General features: G+C 38.0%; 1 protein-coding gene across 1 annotated transcript; it reads left to right on the forward strand.

Annotated features, from left to right (window-relative positions):
- The first annotated feature begins 5,594 nt into the window (after nucleotides 1-5,594).
- On the forward strand, nucleotides 5,595-8,129 carry LOC103341417 (piriformospora indica-insensitive protein 2-like). Its single transcript, XM_008244929.3, has 2 exons — nucleotides 5,595-6,332; nucleotides 6,773-8,129. The coding sequence occupies exons 1-2, from the start codon at nucleotides 6,123-6,125 to the stop codon at nucleotides 8,000-8,002; spliced, it is 1,440 nt and encodes a 479-aa protein (XP_008243151.2). The 5' UTR covers nucleotides 5,595-6,122; the 3' UTR covers nucleotides 8,003-8,129.
- The last annotated feature ends 5,326 nt before the right edge of the window (nucleotides 8,130-13,455 follow it).

The raw sequence follows: 13,455 nt of genomic DNA on the forward strand, positions 1-13,455 counted from the left end.
ACATAACTTTCGCCAGCCCATCCAATGTATGCCTTGTTGATTAGATTTCCCTCACTAAAACTGAGCTATCATAGCCGAGTTTTCTTTGCACAAGGTCTGCAACTTTCTTAACAAAAGAAGTTCACAAATTCCTTTAGTCATGCCTCTGAACTCGACTTCTATACTGGATAAAGCTACTACATTCTGTTTCTTACTCCTTCATGTCACCAAATTACCTCCCACAAATGTGAAGTAACCCAATGTTGATTTTCTATCTGTTACATTACCTGCCTAATCTGCATCTGAATAACCATCAATATTTAGATGATCATGCTTTGAGAACATAAGTCCTTTTTCAGGTGCAGACTTCAAATATCTAAGTATCCGAAGAACTGCATTCATGTGGTCTTCACTTGGAGAGTGCATAAATTGACTGAGAACGCTAACTGCATAAGCAATGTCTGGTCGAGTATGTGACAAATAGATCAATCTTCCTACTAACCTTTAGTATCTTTCTTTGTTAGTTGGAACTTGATCCGGATATTCTCCAAAATGATGATTTTGAATAATAGGAGTGTCCGCAGGTTTGCAATCTAGCATTCCCGTGTCTGTCAACAAGTCCAAGACATATTTCCTTTGAAAGAGAAATATGCTTTGCTGCGATCGAGCCACCTCAATTCCTAAGAAATACTTGAGTCCACCTAAATCCTTCATCTCAAACTCCATAGCCAAATAGTCTTGTAGCTGTGATATTTCCTGTTTATCATTCCCAGTAATAATCATATCATCAACATAGATTATTAATGATGTTACCTTCCATTTTCGATGTTTCAAGAACAAAGTATGATCTGAGTTGCACTGTTTGAAACCATTGTTCTTTATTGCCATGGTGAACCGTCCAAACCATGCACGTGGTGACTGTTTCAATCCATACAATACTTTTCGTAACACAAACTGTTCTCTGAGTAGTATTATATCCAAAAGGGATGTCCATGTACACCTCCTCCGTGAGTTCGCCATGTAAAACAACATTTTTTTACATCAAACTGGTGTAGTGGCTATACCATAGGTCTGTGTGTACCCTTTTGCCACAAGTCTTCCCTTGTATTGCTCAATAGATCCATCTGCATTGTGTTTTATAATAAACACTCATCTACATTCGATAGTCTTTTTTCCTCGTCGGTATAGTCTCCAATGTCCAAGTCTGATTTTTCTCAAGAGCTTTTATCTTCTCTTTTATAACTTGGACCTACTTAGGATCTTTTAATGCTTCAGATATTTTGGTTGGAATATGGATAACAGAAAACTGGTGCACAAAAGCCTTGAGTGGTTCTGACAGCTTCTCAATGGATACATGATTTGCAATTGGATACTTGGATGTCTTGCTAATATCAGGTGAATAACGGTTTGGTAGCTTCTCACGATTTTGCCTGAAAAGTAATTGATATACAATAGTTTTGTCCTCTAAATGCACAAGTCTAGTAGGAGTAATTACCTCAAGGATATTCTCAAGAGATTAGTCTGTTGGTACTGTTGAGTTAGAAAGGGGGTCTTCATCTTGTTGTTTTGTATTGTCTGTAGGTGTGAGACTCGGATCATAAATATCTTCATATGGATTAGGTGGGTCAGACAATTGATTGCTATGAATGAGCAATTGATCGCTTTTCTGCAGAGAGTAATCTCGTGCTCCAGACTCGGGACGATCGATCATTTTTGTACAGAGGAGAATTTCTTCGTTTTCCAGGTTGCTCCAATTCTACTATTCACTTCGTATCTCCATATGAAGCGTAGAATTGGATAATGAGGCATGGAAGAACAGCTCAGATTCTAGAAAGGTCACATCCAAAGTGACATAGGTACGTCGGGTAGGTGGGTGATAACAACTGTAACCTTTCTGATGAGTGGCATAACCCACAAAAACACAACGAAGTGCACAAGGATCAAGTTTGCTACGTTGATTTTTGTGGAGATGAATGAAAGCCACACATCCAAAGATTTGGGGCGTGAGTACCAAAACAGAGGGCAGAGGTCTATATTGCGCAAGCACCTGTAAGGGAGTTTTAAAGGTCAATACATCAGAAGGCATGCGGTTGATCAGGTGAACTGCGGTGACAATAGCATCATTCTAGTGATGGCAAGGAACATGAGCGCCAATCAGAAGTGCTCGGGCAGTTTCAAGAAGATGTCGATTCTTTCGTTCAACAACACCATTTTGTTGTGGTGTCTGAGGACAAGTCGTCTCATAGATAATTCCATGTTGTTGGAAGTAAGTCTGAAAGTCATGATTGACAAATTCTCCACCATTGTCTGAGCGAAGAATCTGGATTTGAGCATTAAACTGAGTTTTCATCTATTTGTGGAATGACTGAAACGGAAAACACTTCGTTTTTATTATTTAGCAAATAAAGCCAGTAATTCGTGTACAATCATCTATGAATGTGACAAACCATCGAACACCAGAAGGAGCAGTGATAGGGGAAGATCCCCAGACATAAGAGTGAATTAATGTAAATAGAGTAGTACACTTGTTCGTACTAAATGGGTAGGGCACACGGTGACTCTTGGCCAAAATACAATAACACATGTGAAGTCAGAGTCTTTGAAACCTGAGAATAAATCTGGTATAAAATACTTCATATAACTAAAAGACGGATGTCCCAATCGACGGTGCCACAACCATATTTGCTTTTGTTTGCTATCAAAGGGATGCGTCACACTGTTAGCCATGTCGGACTGAAGTCATCGACATAATATAACCCCCCTCTCTTAGTACCACGACCAAGAATCTGCTTAGTGTGAATATCCTGAAGCAAATAAAAACTCGGGTAAATGAGTACACAACAATTCAATTATTCAGTAACCTGACTAACTGACAACAATTTAGTGGATAAAGATGGAACAAGTAAAGTATTAGACGGTGAGAGTGGATGATAGTGCAATGCCAGCCCCCATCACGGGATAAGTAACGCCATTGGCATTTGCAATACAGAGTTCGTCGAGGTTGTGTAATATTCATAAAATCATCAGGATTAAACGACATATGATCAGTTGCACCGGAATCAATTATCTAGCTCCTGGAATCAATCTTATCGGAAGTATGGAATCCATAACCAGTACCATTTCTGGTCATATTGCATTGTCTTCGATCTTTAAGAGTAGTCCACCAATCGGGGTAGCCATGCAATTTAAAATAAGTCTCACGAGTGTGTCTCGAATCACCATAATATGCACAATCTGGTCCATGTGTCGGGGTAGTTAGTCGAGAAGTCATAATCTGCGACAAAAGATGAATAGGATACAGTTGAGTAGGAATGGATCGGGATCGAGCCATAGTCGGAGTTGAAATCGGGTCGAGTCGAATCATAGACAGATTCGTGGTCGATGTCGTCATCGGAGTGGGGTCGAGGTCGAGTCGAGGTCGTCAAAATAAGATCCCGATTCCAAATCGGGTTCGGTCATCAAAATAGGATCCCGATTCAGGATCATATTCGGGCCAAAGTCGCCGATCTGTAGGAGTGAGTCATCTGGGCACTCAACTCAGCTATAGTTGGTTGAGAATGAGAGAATGAGTCAGTGGTGCTACCTCTATCCATCAACCCCCATAGCGTCGTGGGTTTTGAAACTAGAGTCGCAATTCCAAGATCGCCTCTCGATACCCCGCTAAAATATGAAAACTATGAGAGAATATTTATTTGTGGGAATTTTCTGTGTATTATTCTCCTTGTAGGAGGTCATATTTATAATACAACGAAACCTGAATGGGCAAGTAAATAATAAATTCCTAAATTTATTTACAGTAGAAAATCAGGAATTAAAGTAAATCAATTACAATTATAATAGGAATTCTTGGTTTGTAAGGAATGTAAGTCAATATCACAAGTCACGATAACATCATAAGTAAAAAAGAGATGGGAAATAGTGGGGGCTCCACTAGCCACTGAGATTCCCTTGATTTGTTTCGTTTTGAGAGCAAAGGATAATAAGGTAGACAGTCCTTCTGCGCATATTAAGAACAGATAAGGCGAGATGGGGTCACCTTACCTAAGCCCTCTTGTCGGCACAATCATGCCTGTCACCGCCCCCCGAAACTGGATAGAATAGGTAACAGTGGACACACAGTCCATGATAAACTCCACCCATCGATCACTAAAGCCCAACCTCTGAAGCATAGCTTCAAGGAAACCCCACTCCACTCTATCATAGACAACTCAAGTTAAATGGCCAAGTCACTAAACGGGTCTATTAATGATAAATTGACATCAAATGACTGAGTAAATTAACTATGGAATCAAATTCAATGAGATTAATCAAAAGATGAGACGCAAGTATGAGTTAGATAAGTTGGTTAGGATAGTGAGTTTTCCCCCTTGCATAAGTTCGAATTCCTCTCCCCATAGATTTATATTAATCGATCACCTATATATTTAAAATAATAATAAAACACACAAACTATCTTTATACTGTTCTACAGTTTCTCTATCTCAAGCACACATACAATAACGTAACGGGGACCTCCATAGAAAGAAAAGCTTGTGAAGAAAATGACTTATCAGGCTATACTAGGTCTGCCAACAAGCCAAACAATTAAGTAGAGGGTGGGCTATGCCTTCTTAGCCTTCCATCTATCCCCTCCTCCCCCCACCACTACTGAGACACTGTGGTCCTTCCATCAAAAGCTCCAAAGTACCTGCAACCCAGAAGTAAATTAAAAAAAACGTGAAAAAATCTCCAGAGTGCCATTATTTATGTATTCACAGCTGCTTATTGACCTCTTTTTTGCTTTTTTCTCATCCAGTGGGTATAACTTTATAAGATATAGAGAAACAGAGGATTTTGCACTGGATTATTACTGTTGTCCAAATTCTATTGATATGTGAGTTGACTTTCCAAGCAGGGTTATAATTTAGTGTCTACAAATATACACTAATGAAAAGGAAGGATTTTGTTTTCTTTCTTTTGGTCATTAGGAAAGGAAAAAAGGTGGAACAATCGGTAAAACTATGGTTCCAATCCAAGATATGCCATAACAGCACAGTATATAACTTGAAGCCTGTTCGTAAAAGCCCATTTGGAGCCATACAGTTTGCCCCATCCTTTTTAAAGATTCAATGCTGTTTTGTCTCTTTCCTCCACTGTTTCAGAAGACACTCATTAACCCAAAAGCCAGAAACCTCAGCCCTAGAGAACAACCAAGCAGGGAGTGATAAAAACCCAACTTTTTGTCTTGCATGTATTTACATGCACCTCCTTTGTTTTGAATGAGCAAATGGTCCCCTATCCCCCTATCACAATCCCCACTGCAAACCCTAACAAAACCCTTATTCCCTTTTACCATAACTAATCTCACAATTTTGACAACCCCCCTTCCGACTAGCACACTCTTTATCTGTCTGCAAAGTAAACATCTTTTTTTTTTTTTTGGATGAAAACAAAGTAAACATATTTAATGAGCATAATGATGATAAAAGGAAATATCATTGAATTAAAAGTTGTTAATTAATGATTGATAAGACTATCACGGGATTGAAAGCAGAGCCTAATAAAACGTAATATCCAACCTTTCGCTTTCACTTTCAAGTTCCTACTTACTTCTCTTCTGATCTTAATTATTGTTCAATGCTATTATTACTTTGGCACTCTTCGAGAACTGCGCTTTAGATCCTCTGTCCTTGCTCTCTCTCTCTCTCTCTCTGCCCTTGTATATACTTTCTTAGCTTTTCCATAAACACAAGGGGTAGAGAGAGCTTAGCTTTCTTGCTTCTGCTTCTGCAATTTCCCTTCTCCCTTTTTCTTTCAAGTAGCTTTGGATCTTTCTTACATTCTGCTTGGGTCCCAAACACTTCTGATTTTCCATATATGTAAAGGGACCCATGTTGCCATTTCTCATGAATATCATATCACATCGATGATTGTCTAATTCATTCTCTTTTGGGTCGGTTCATCTTGTTGCATTTTTTTCCCTAAACTACATGGTTCAAACAAAAGAAAGAAAGTCTTCTGCTTTGTTTCATTTCATAGATAGAATGCATGGGATATAGTGACCGGAGTTTTTCCTTGAATTCAACTCAAGCTAGCTTTCTGACTTTGGTTTCTTCTTCTCTTCTGTCAAATTTCCTATTTTTCTTGAATTTTAATTAGCATCCATGAAGGGTTACACAGCCATCAGTCTTGTCATTTTGGTTAGCTGTATGTTCTTTTGGGCTGGTTCGTGCTCTGAAGAAGAAGATGATGATTTGGCTCCAATGGAGAAAACAGAGCAAGAAGCTCTGTACTCTGCTATACAAGGCTTTGTGGGCAAACAGTGGAATGGCTCAGACCTCTATCCTGATCCTTGTGGGTGGACTCCTATACAGGTACGCCTTTTTACCCTCACCACTATGTACTGTCTGGTTTATCACCAAATGCCAAAGTAACAAGCTTTATGTTCCTTTTTGGTTTTTACTCCTTGTACTTGACATAAGGTTAAAACAAGTCCCAGTTTTTATGTCATGATTGAAGGTTTATTAAGAATTCCTTATTAAAATTATCTGGAATTTTGCTATGGAAACATATATTTATAGTACTTCAAAAGACTAGAAATTAAGAAATTCAAGGACAAGCTTCAATAATTTGTATATGGCACATGTATTTTGCACAACTTTACATGTAATTCTTTACTGTTTCATGCTTTGGTTATTGCACATCAGTGCTATAGTTCATAGATAGCCACCAGTAAATATCAAATGAGCATAAGTATGTTAGTTGAAGTTTTGGGCTTCCTGAGTTTGATATGATTTTTCATTTTCTTCTGCAGGGGGTGTCTTGTGATCTCTTTGATGGTCTTTGGTATGTGACCTCCATAAATATTGGACCCATTCATGACAACTCACTTAATTGTTCCACAAGTGCAAAATTTAGGCCACAACTGTTTGATTTGAAGCACCTAAAATCTTTGTCCCTTTTCAATTGCTTCCTCTTATCCCACAAACATCCAGTTCCAATCCCCACAGACAACTGGTGGAAACTTGCTAGTAGCTTAGAATCACTAGAGTTCCGATCGAACCCCGGTCTCATTGGACAAATTCCCAGTAGCATTGGCAGCCTCAGAAAGCTCAAGTCATTAGTACTAGTGGAGAATGGATTAGCAGGTGAATTACCAACAAATATTGGTGACTTAATCCAATTGAAGCGGCTAGTTCTTGCTGGAAACTGGTTTACAGGTCCAATTCCTAATGGTTTTGGTGAATTGAATCGGCTGTTAATCCTTGATTTAAGTCGGAACTCATTCTCTGGGCCTTTGCCAATGACTCTGGGAAGTTTGACTTCACTCTTAAAGCTTGACTTGAGCAACAACCAATTGGAAGGGAAGCTGCCAGGAGAGCTTGCTAATCTAAAGCAACTGACCCTTTTGGACTTTAGGAACAACAATTTTTCAGGTGGGTTGAGCAAATCACTTCAAGAAATGCATTCCTTGGAAGAGATAGCCTTGTCCAACAACCCCATAGGTGGAGAGCTCAACAGGCTAGAGTGGCAAAACATACGGAACTTGGTCATTTTGGAGCTCTCTGGCACAGGCTTAACTGGTGAGATTCCAGAGTCGATATCAAAGTTAAAGAGATTGAGATTCTTGGGTCTAAGTGACAACAAGCTCACAGGCAACCTCTTACCAAAGCTTGCAACTTTGCCGTGTCTTAGTGCACTCTACCTACATGGCAACAACCTGACAGGGGTGATGAAATTTTCTGAGCGGTTTTATCATAAAATGGGGAGTCGTTTTGGTGCTTGGAACAACCCAAATCTCTGCTTTATGAGTGCATTGGTGCCTGCAGGCCATGTACCATTTGGGGTAAAGCCATGCCAGCAAGACCAAGAGGTCACATTGCTTGAACCCAATTCAAAAACAAAGTTGGTGAATGGTAGTTTAAATCAGAATTCCCATTTCACCACTTCGTTGGGATTCTCAAGCAGTGGCATTTATGGGATTTGGTGGCTTAGTGGGCTTCTCCAGTTAATTATAGTTGTATTATTGACTTGTTTCATATAGGTCCTTTTACTACTCTAGAATATAACCCCTCTCGAAGCACTTGTAACTTGTTTTTTATTGCTTGTTTGTAACTCTTGCTTTTGTCTCTTAACATGAACGCAATATATAAGCTTCACTTCTGGTCTCACAGACAGCCTAGTTCATATATTTCTATTTCATCAGAAATTGCTGATATGTTTAACTCTGGTTTGAGTGGAACTATTGTCAAATTTTGTGGGCCATAGCTCTGCCGTACATGTGACTTCGATAACAATTATACCATAGGAAACAAGAAGATATGATTGGCCCGGTTGCTAACCAATACACAGCCAGCTAGCAGAATTCACTTTGGTTTCTTGCTAAACAGAGCAACCCAACTAAACTTTAAATGCTGGGAATTTTTGCCAGCAGTGGGAAAAGACTTCAATGGAATATGGGTAAGTGTGATCCTTTCATTGTATTTTTAAAAAAAAATTTAAAGGAGGCAAAGATGCCAATAATGTTATGACTTAAATACATTGAAAGTGAACTATACAAATATTTAGAGTTGTAGCCTCTAGCAATATAGCCTCCTGCATGGCCTGTACTTTGGTGGCATGGCAGGGCTAGGCTTTGTAGCCTGTGCAGCACAGTTGTGCTTTTGTTTGGCAGACCCTGTGCTTTCAGAAGATGATTAGGTTGGTTCCATAAATACAAAAGACAATTAAATGTTAACCCTCAGCCCACCAATACGGAGGATCTCTTTGTTCTAGTTCTAGAACCTTAGGATCTTACATAATATCAAGTTTCAACATGTTCAAGATGTGACTGGAGGGTTCAAGTGAAATCTTCCAGTCTTGTCGGTGCATATGTATTAGGAGATATGTGAGGGAAAATGAAATATTAAGACTTTTTGTTATAAAAAAATTTGGTACTGGGTTTCTTAAAGCCAATTTCAATGTACATTTGATTCTTTATTATTATTTTAGAAATCCCCAAAAAAGACAGATTTCCATATTAGAAAGGATATTATTTGCCTCCTTATTGGTAATGATATATTTTTCCTTCTTACAAATCACAGTTTGACGGATATGCAAAAATAATTCATAAAAAACACAAAAAGAAAAACTTATGCACACATATCACACTGCTATTTATAGGAATGTAGGAACTTCTACTTACTTGGTAAGGAGGGAACTATTTTCCTATTGGAAATTATACTATTTGCCTCATTACTAGTAATGAGATACTCATCCTCCCTACGAATTACAGTTTGACACAATCAAATCAAAGGAAAGTCTCTCCATCAACCTAACATAAATGCAGGGACTAATGGCTTGAGTTTGTACAATAATTTTTTTTTTGGGGGGGGTAACTTGAGTTGTTTGGTGTAGTATAAAGTATAACTGTGGATTGTCATTGTCATCATAATATTGGTTCTTTTTTTTTGGGACGAAATACTGGTTTATATTTGGGGAAGGCAAACAGATTACCATGGTTTATTTATGATGGTGTTTGGCTAGGGCTGTTGTGGTTTGCCAATGAGCCCAACTTTGACAATGGGCTTTTCTTGGCTGGGGCTTGTTATGGTTTGTCAATGAGCCCAATTTTGACAATGGGCTTTTCTTGGTTGGGGCTTGTTGCCCAACTTTGCTAATAGATTTTTCTTGGCTTGGTTTTTGCCGAAGTTCCAGTCCAAGTTCGTGGCTGACGGGAATTTATTCAGCAAAAACTCAGCGTTTGAGGCTGTGTCACACTCTAAACAGCAATGCAAACCCAATATCTCCACCATATGCCATTTGGTTAGACCAGTAAAATACCAGAAACTCAGTGAAGTTTAAAGCTTTACTGAGATAGGAAATGGTTAAAACTTCCCAAGGTTACCAAATCACATTCTATTTTGAGCTGGGAATTGCAAATGGATTATGAGAAAATGCTCTTTTTTCTCTTTTTGGTGCAGCTTACATGCCGTTTATACTGAAGTTTTGATTGAAAGAACATCACATTCATCAAAATCCCAATGTCCTTTTCAAAGGGAAAAGAGGAAAGATAGAAATGAAAGCCAAAGTCCCTTCACAAACTCATCACGGCCATCACCACTGGTGGTGTTGCTCTCAGTTACCAAAATTTTGAAAACATGCGGATTTGAGGTCTGTAGCTATAATTGACTAGCAAAGTTAATACAATAAATGAATCAGAGTACCTACTTTTAGCTACTTGCTAGCATTCTACATATTGTTAGTCTGTTGCTATCCAAATGGAAAAGGAAAAAAAAGAGAGCAAGAAACCCCAAAAATATAATAGTGGGCAGCTGCCTTTTTCCATTATCCCAGAGAAAAATGAAACTTTTCTCAATTACCAAAAGCAGAACCCAATTTGCAATGAACCTTTTTGGTTTTTCTTTGTCCAGCATATATATATATATATATATATATATATCTCATCCAGATGTCCACACGTTATTATTGTGCGGACTCAATTGTAAACATAAAGTAAGGAGGGATAATAGAATATACATGACGTCCACACGATAATAATATCTGAGCATCTGCATATATACATATATATATATATATACATGCTAATTAATTAACAGCACAACAAGCACAACATAGTGGCTAAAATATACGACTCATTAGGGAGCAATGAGCCACATTGATGAGGGTTGGTTTTCTTATAATCTCCAGTCACTATGCGCACAACCAAGTCATGGTAATTGGTGTGACAGAATGTCACATAGGAAGAGCCATCAGCTTGCATCATGCAGAACTGGTCCCAAATAAAATCCAAGTCTTAAGCAAACCCGGCAGTCTGAATATGCCATGACTTGAGACTTGAGACTTAATTTGCACCAAATTTTACGCATGTTGATATTTGACCATTCTGATGATATATATTATTAGGGTTTTATTGTCAACAAACAACAAACCCAGCTGCCACAATCTCCGGTTTTGGCCTGCATTTGCGTGTAGCTGCCTCCTCTCCGGATGTCGGTCTCTAGAGGCAAGGTATATATCTATCTTACACTGTTTTCCATTTGTCTAAATTTTGCTTGGTTTTGGATTAATTAAAACTTAATCTAAAGTTAATCCAAATGCGGTGGCTAAACACTGGCTTAATTGTTAATGGCTGGCTTTAAGCTATGCAGCAACTTGAGCATCACATCGACGATTGAAATGGAATAATTTAATTTCATCTTAAATTGCTTACCAACCCAGCTGGCAATTTGCCACACGTTCAAGACCCAGACTCCTCCCTTCCAAGTCTTGATTTTGACCCGTTTACCTCTGACTCTCATCTCATACTCTTACTAGTCTACGTAGTCTTGTACTATTGCTTAAGAATACTTAACTCACCTCGCGTGGGAAGATAAGAGTTGTCTCGTATTGAAAAGTTAAGGGATTTACGAAATATGAACTTCTTTCGGTTATATTATTAATATTAATATTAATATTTTGGTCAATTAAGGTGTATTAGCTTGGTATTTAGAAATGACCATTTTGTTGGTATTATTTGATTGACTAGAACAGCATTGAAATTTGAGTGTAGTTTTAACATCCATGCGTGATTGATTGATTGAATAGATAGTGAAAAATAAGAACATAAAAAATTATATATAATTTTCTTCTTTTGTAACTGAGAGATGATCATATACCAGAAACAGGTGTGCATCAGTGTCAATTGAATGTGAATGTTAAAAAAAAGAAATCAGTGGACCCCCTTTGAAGCCTTGTTTTCTTAACAGACCTTCACACGCAAAAGATCATCAGCATCATCCCTCACCTCATGACTCATCCGTCTAAAAACAAAACAAAATTAAATGATGTTTAAATGATGGATTGTATATATGTATATATATATATATATATATAGGATACCCAAACACAAGGCACCTAATTTCAGAGATTTTCCGTGTGTCATCTCTGGATTTAGTACATCGTTGTTTCATTAATTCTTCATTAACCACTTTAATTAGTTGCTGTTGAAAATGTGATCAAGTGATTAATTACAGGACCACTTTAATCAGAGATGCCGACTTTGAAGTCCCACTGTTGCTGTGTGAGAGACGTACAAGATTATTGGCGAGTCCATCTTTAATTAGGATTATGGTTTCTTAGTTGAGATTTATTTTTTATTGTAATTTAGATTTATTTCCTATTTTAATTAAGATTGTACTTATTATAAATACCTCTATATTTGAGAAGAATAAAGATCTAAGCATAATTGAATATTTGTCTTACTTTGTATGACAAAGATTGCTTCCTGTCGCCAAAAAATTAGAAAAATGGCAAGGAATTCCATTATTCCAAGCATCCCAAAACTGCAATTATCTTGTTGAGAGCTGAGAAGTTGCAACACACAAACTGCCTGCCTTCCCCCGAAAATTCTTTCGACCCGTAGAGGTACATAGTTTCCTAGAAAAATCTCACACTCAATTTGACCTGAAATAAAGAATAATAAGTCTTAAGCCGGCACCAAATACATACTTTTGTACCAATATATATTTTCAAAACCGTTGACATTCAAAATTCCCATTAGTCATTGGCGTGCAGCTCACTTCTCCTTCTCTTTCCTTCCCTTTACAATGCCAAATGCCAAACTTCTTCCTGTTTCCCCATGCACATGTATATAAAAATAAAACCAACCCCCTTCTCTTTCCCTCAGTGAATTAATTTTTTCTTCTTAAAAATCCTCAAATTTCTCATTTCTTAAACCCTGCATATCTCACAAAACATTCCACACACTGCAGACTCTGCAATGGCTTCTCTCTCTCCCAAATCTAAACACTTTTCTTGTTCGTGCAAAACTACCATGTTTGTTGTTTCTCTCATTCTTCTTCTCACTGGGTCCTGCTCCGGTGCGAGGCTAGGGAAGACGGTGATTCTGGCGGACCCGAAGGTTTTGCTGAATCTGGAGCATACGAAGACGCTCAATCCGAGAACACACCAGACAGGGTTTCAATACAGAGGCCAGGTATTCAGCTTCTTCCCCAAAGGGACCCCTATCCCTCCTTCTGGCCCTTCCAAGAGGCACAACTCAGCGGTGGATTCTACACCTCATAATTAAGTCACACAGAGTGTTTCATCCTAGTTCTTCTACACTTCTTCTTCCTCTGTTTTGTAGTTTTTTCTTTTCTTTTCTTTCTTAGATTTGTATTCATTAAAGGGTTGCAAAGCTTTTTTGAATCGGATGTGAATCTGAATGGGATCAGATCAGTAGGACATATGATTTTTTTTTTTTTTTTTTTTTTCTTGGATTTGTGATAATTCCCAAATATACTGTATAGAAAACCTTTATTTGTTGAAATGTTCTATTCAATTCAATGTGAAAGAAGTGTAATACCTTTCAAATTAATGTCAGACTTTTGATGATCAATTTGTGGTTGTTTCAATATGATCTGTCTCTGTATTTACATTCTAGGTGGAACGAGTTTTGAGAGAGTAGGTTTAACCATTTGAATTGGACACTCTGGTTTTTGACTTTGCATGATGTGT

The sequence above is a fragment of the Prunus mume genome, linkage group LG2, assembly GCF_029339155.1.
Source record: "Prunus mume cultivar Tortuosa linkage group LG2, ASM2933915v1, whole genome shotgun sequence".
NCBI lineage: Eukaryota > Viridiplantae > Streptophyta > Magnoliopsida > Rosales > Rosaceae > Prunus > Prunus mume.

Coding starts and splice junctions, on each gene's coding strand:
- LOC103341417 (XM_008244929.3), top strand. CDS start 6,123: ATGAAGGGTTACACAGCCATCAGTCTTGTCATTTTGGTTAGCTGTATG. Junction 6,333..6,772: donor GTGGGTGGACTCCTATACAG/GTACGCCTTTTT, acceptor TTTCTTCTGCAG/GGGGTGTCTTGTGATCTCTT.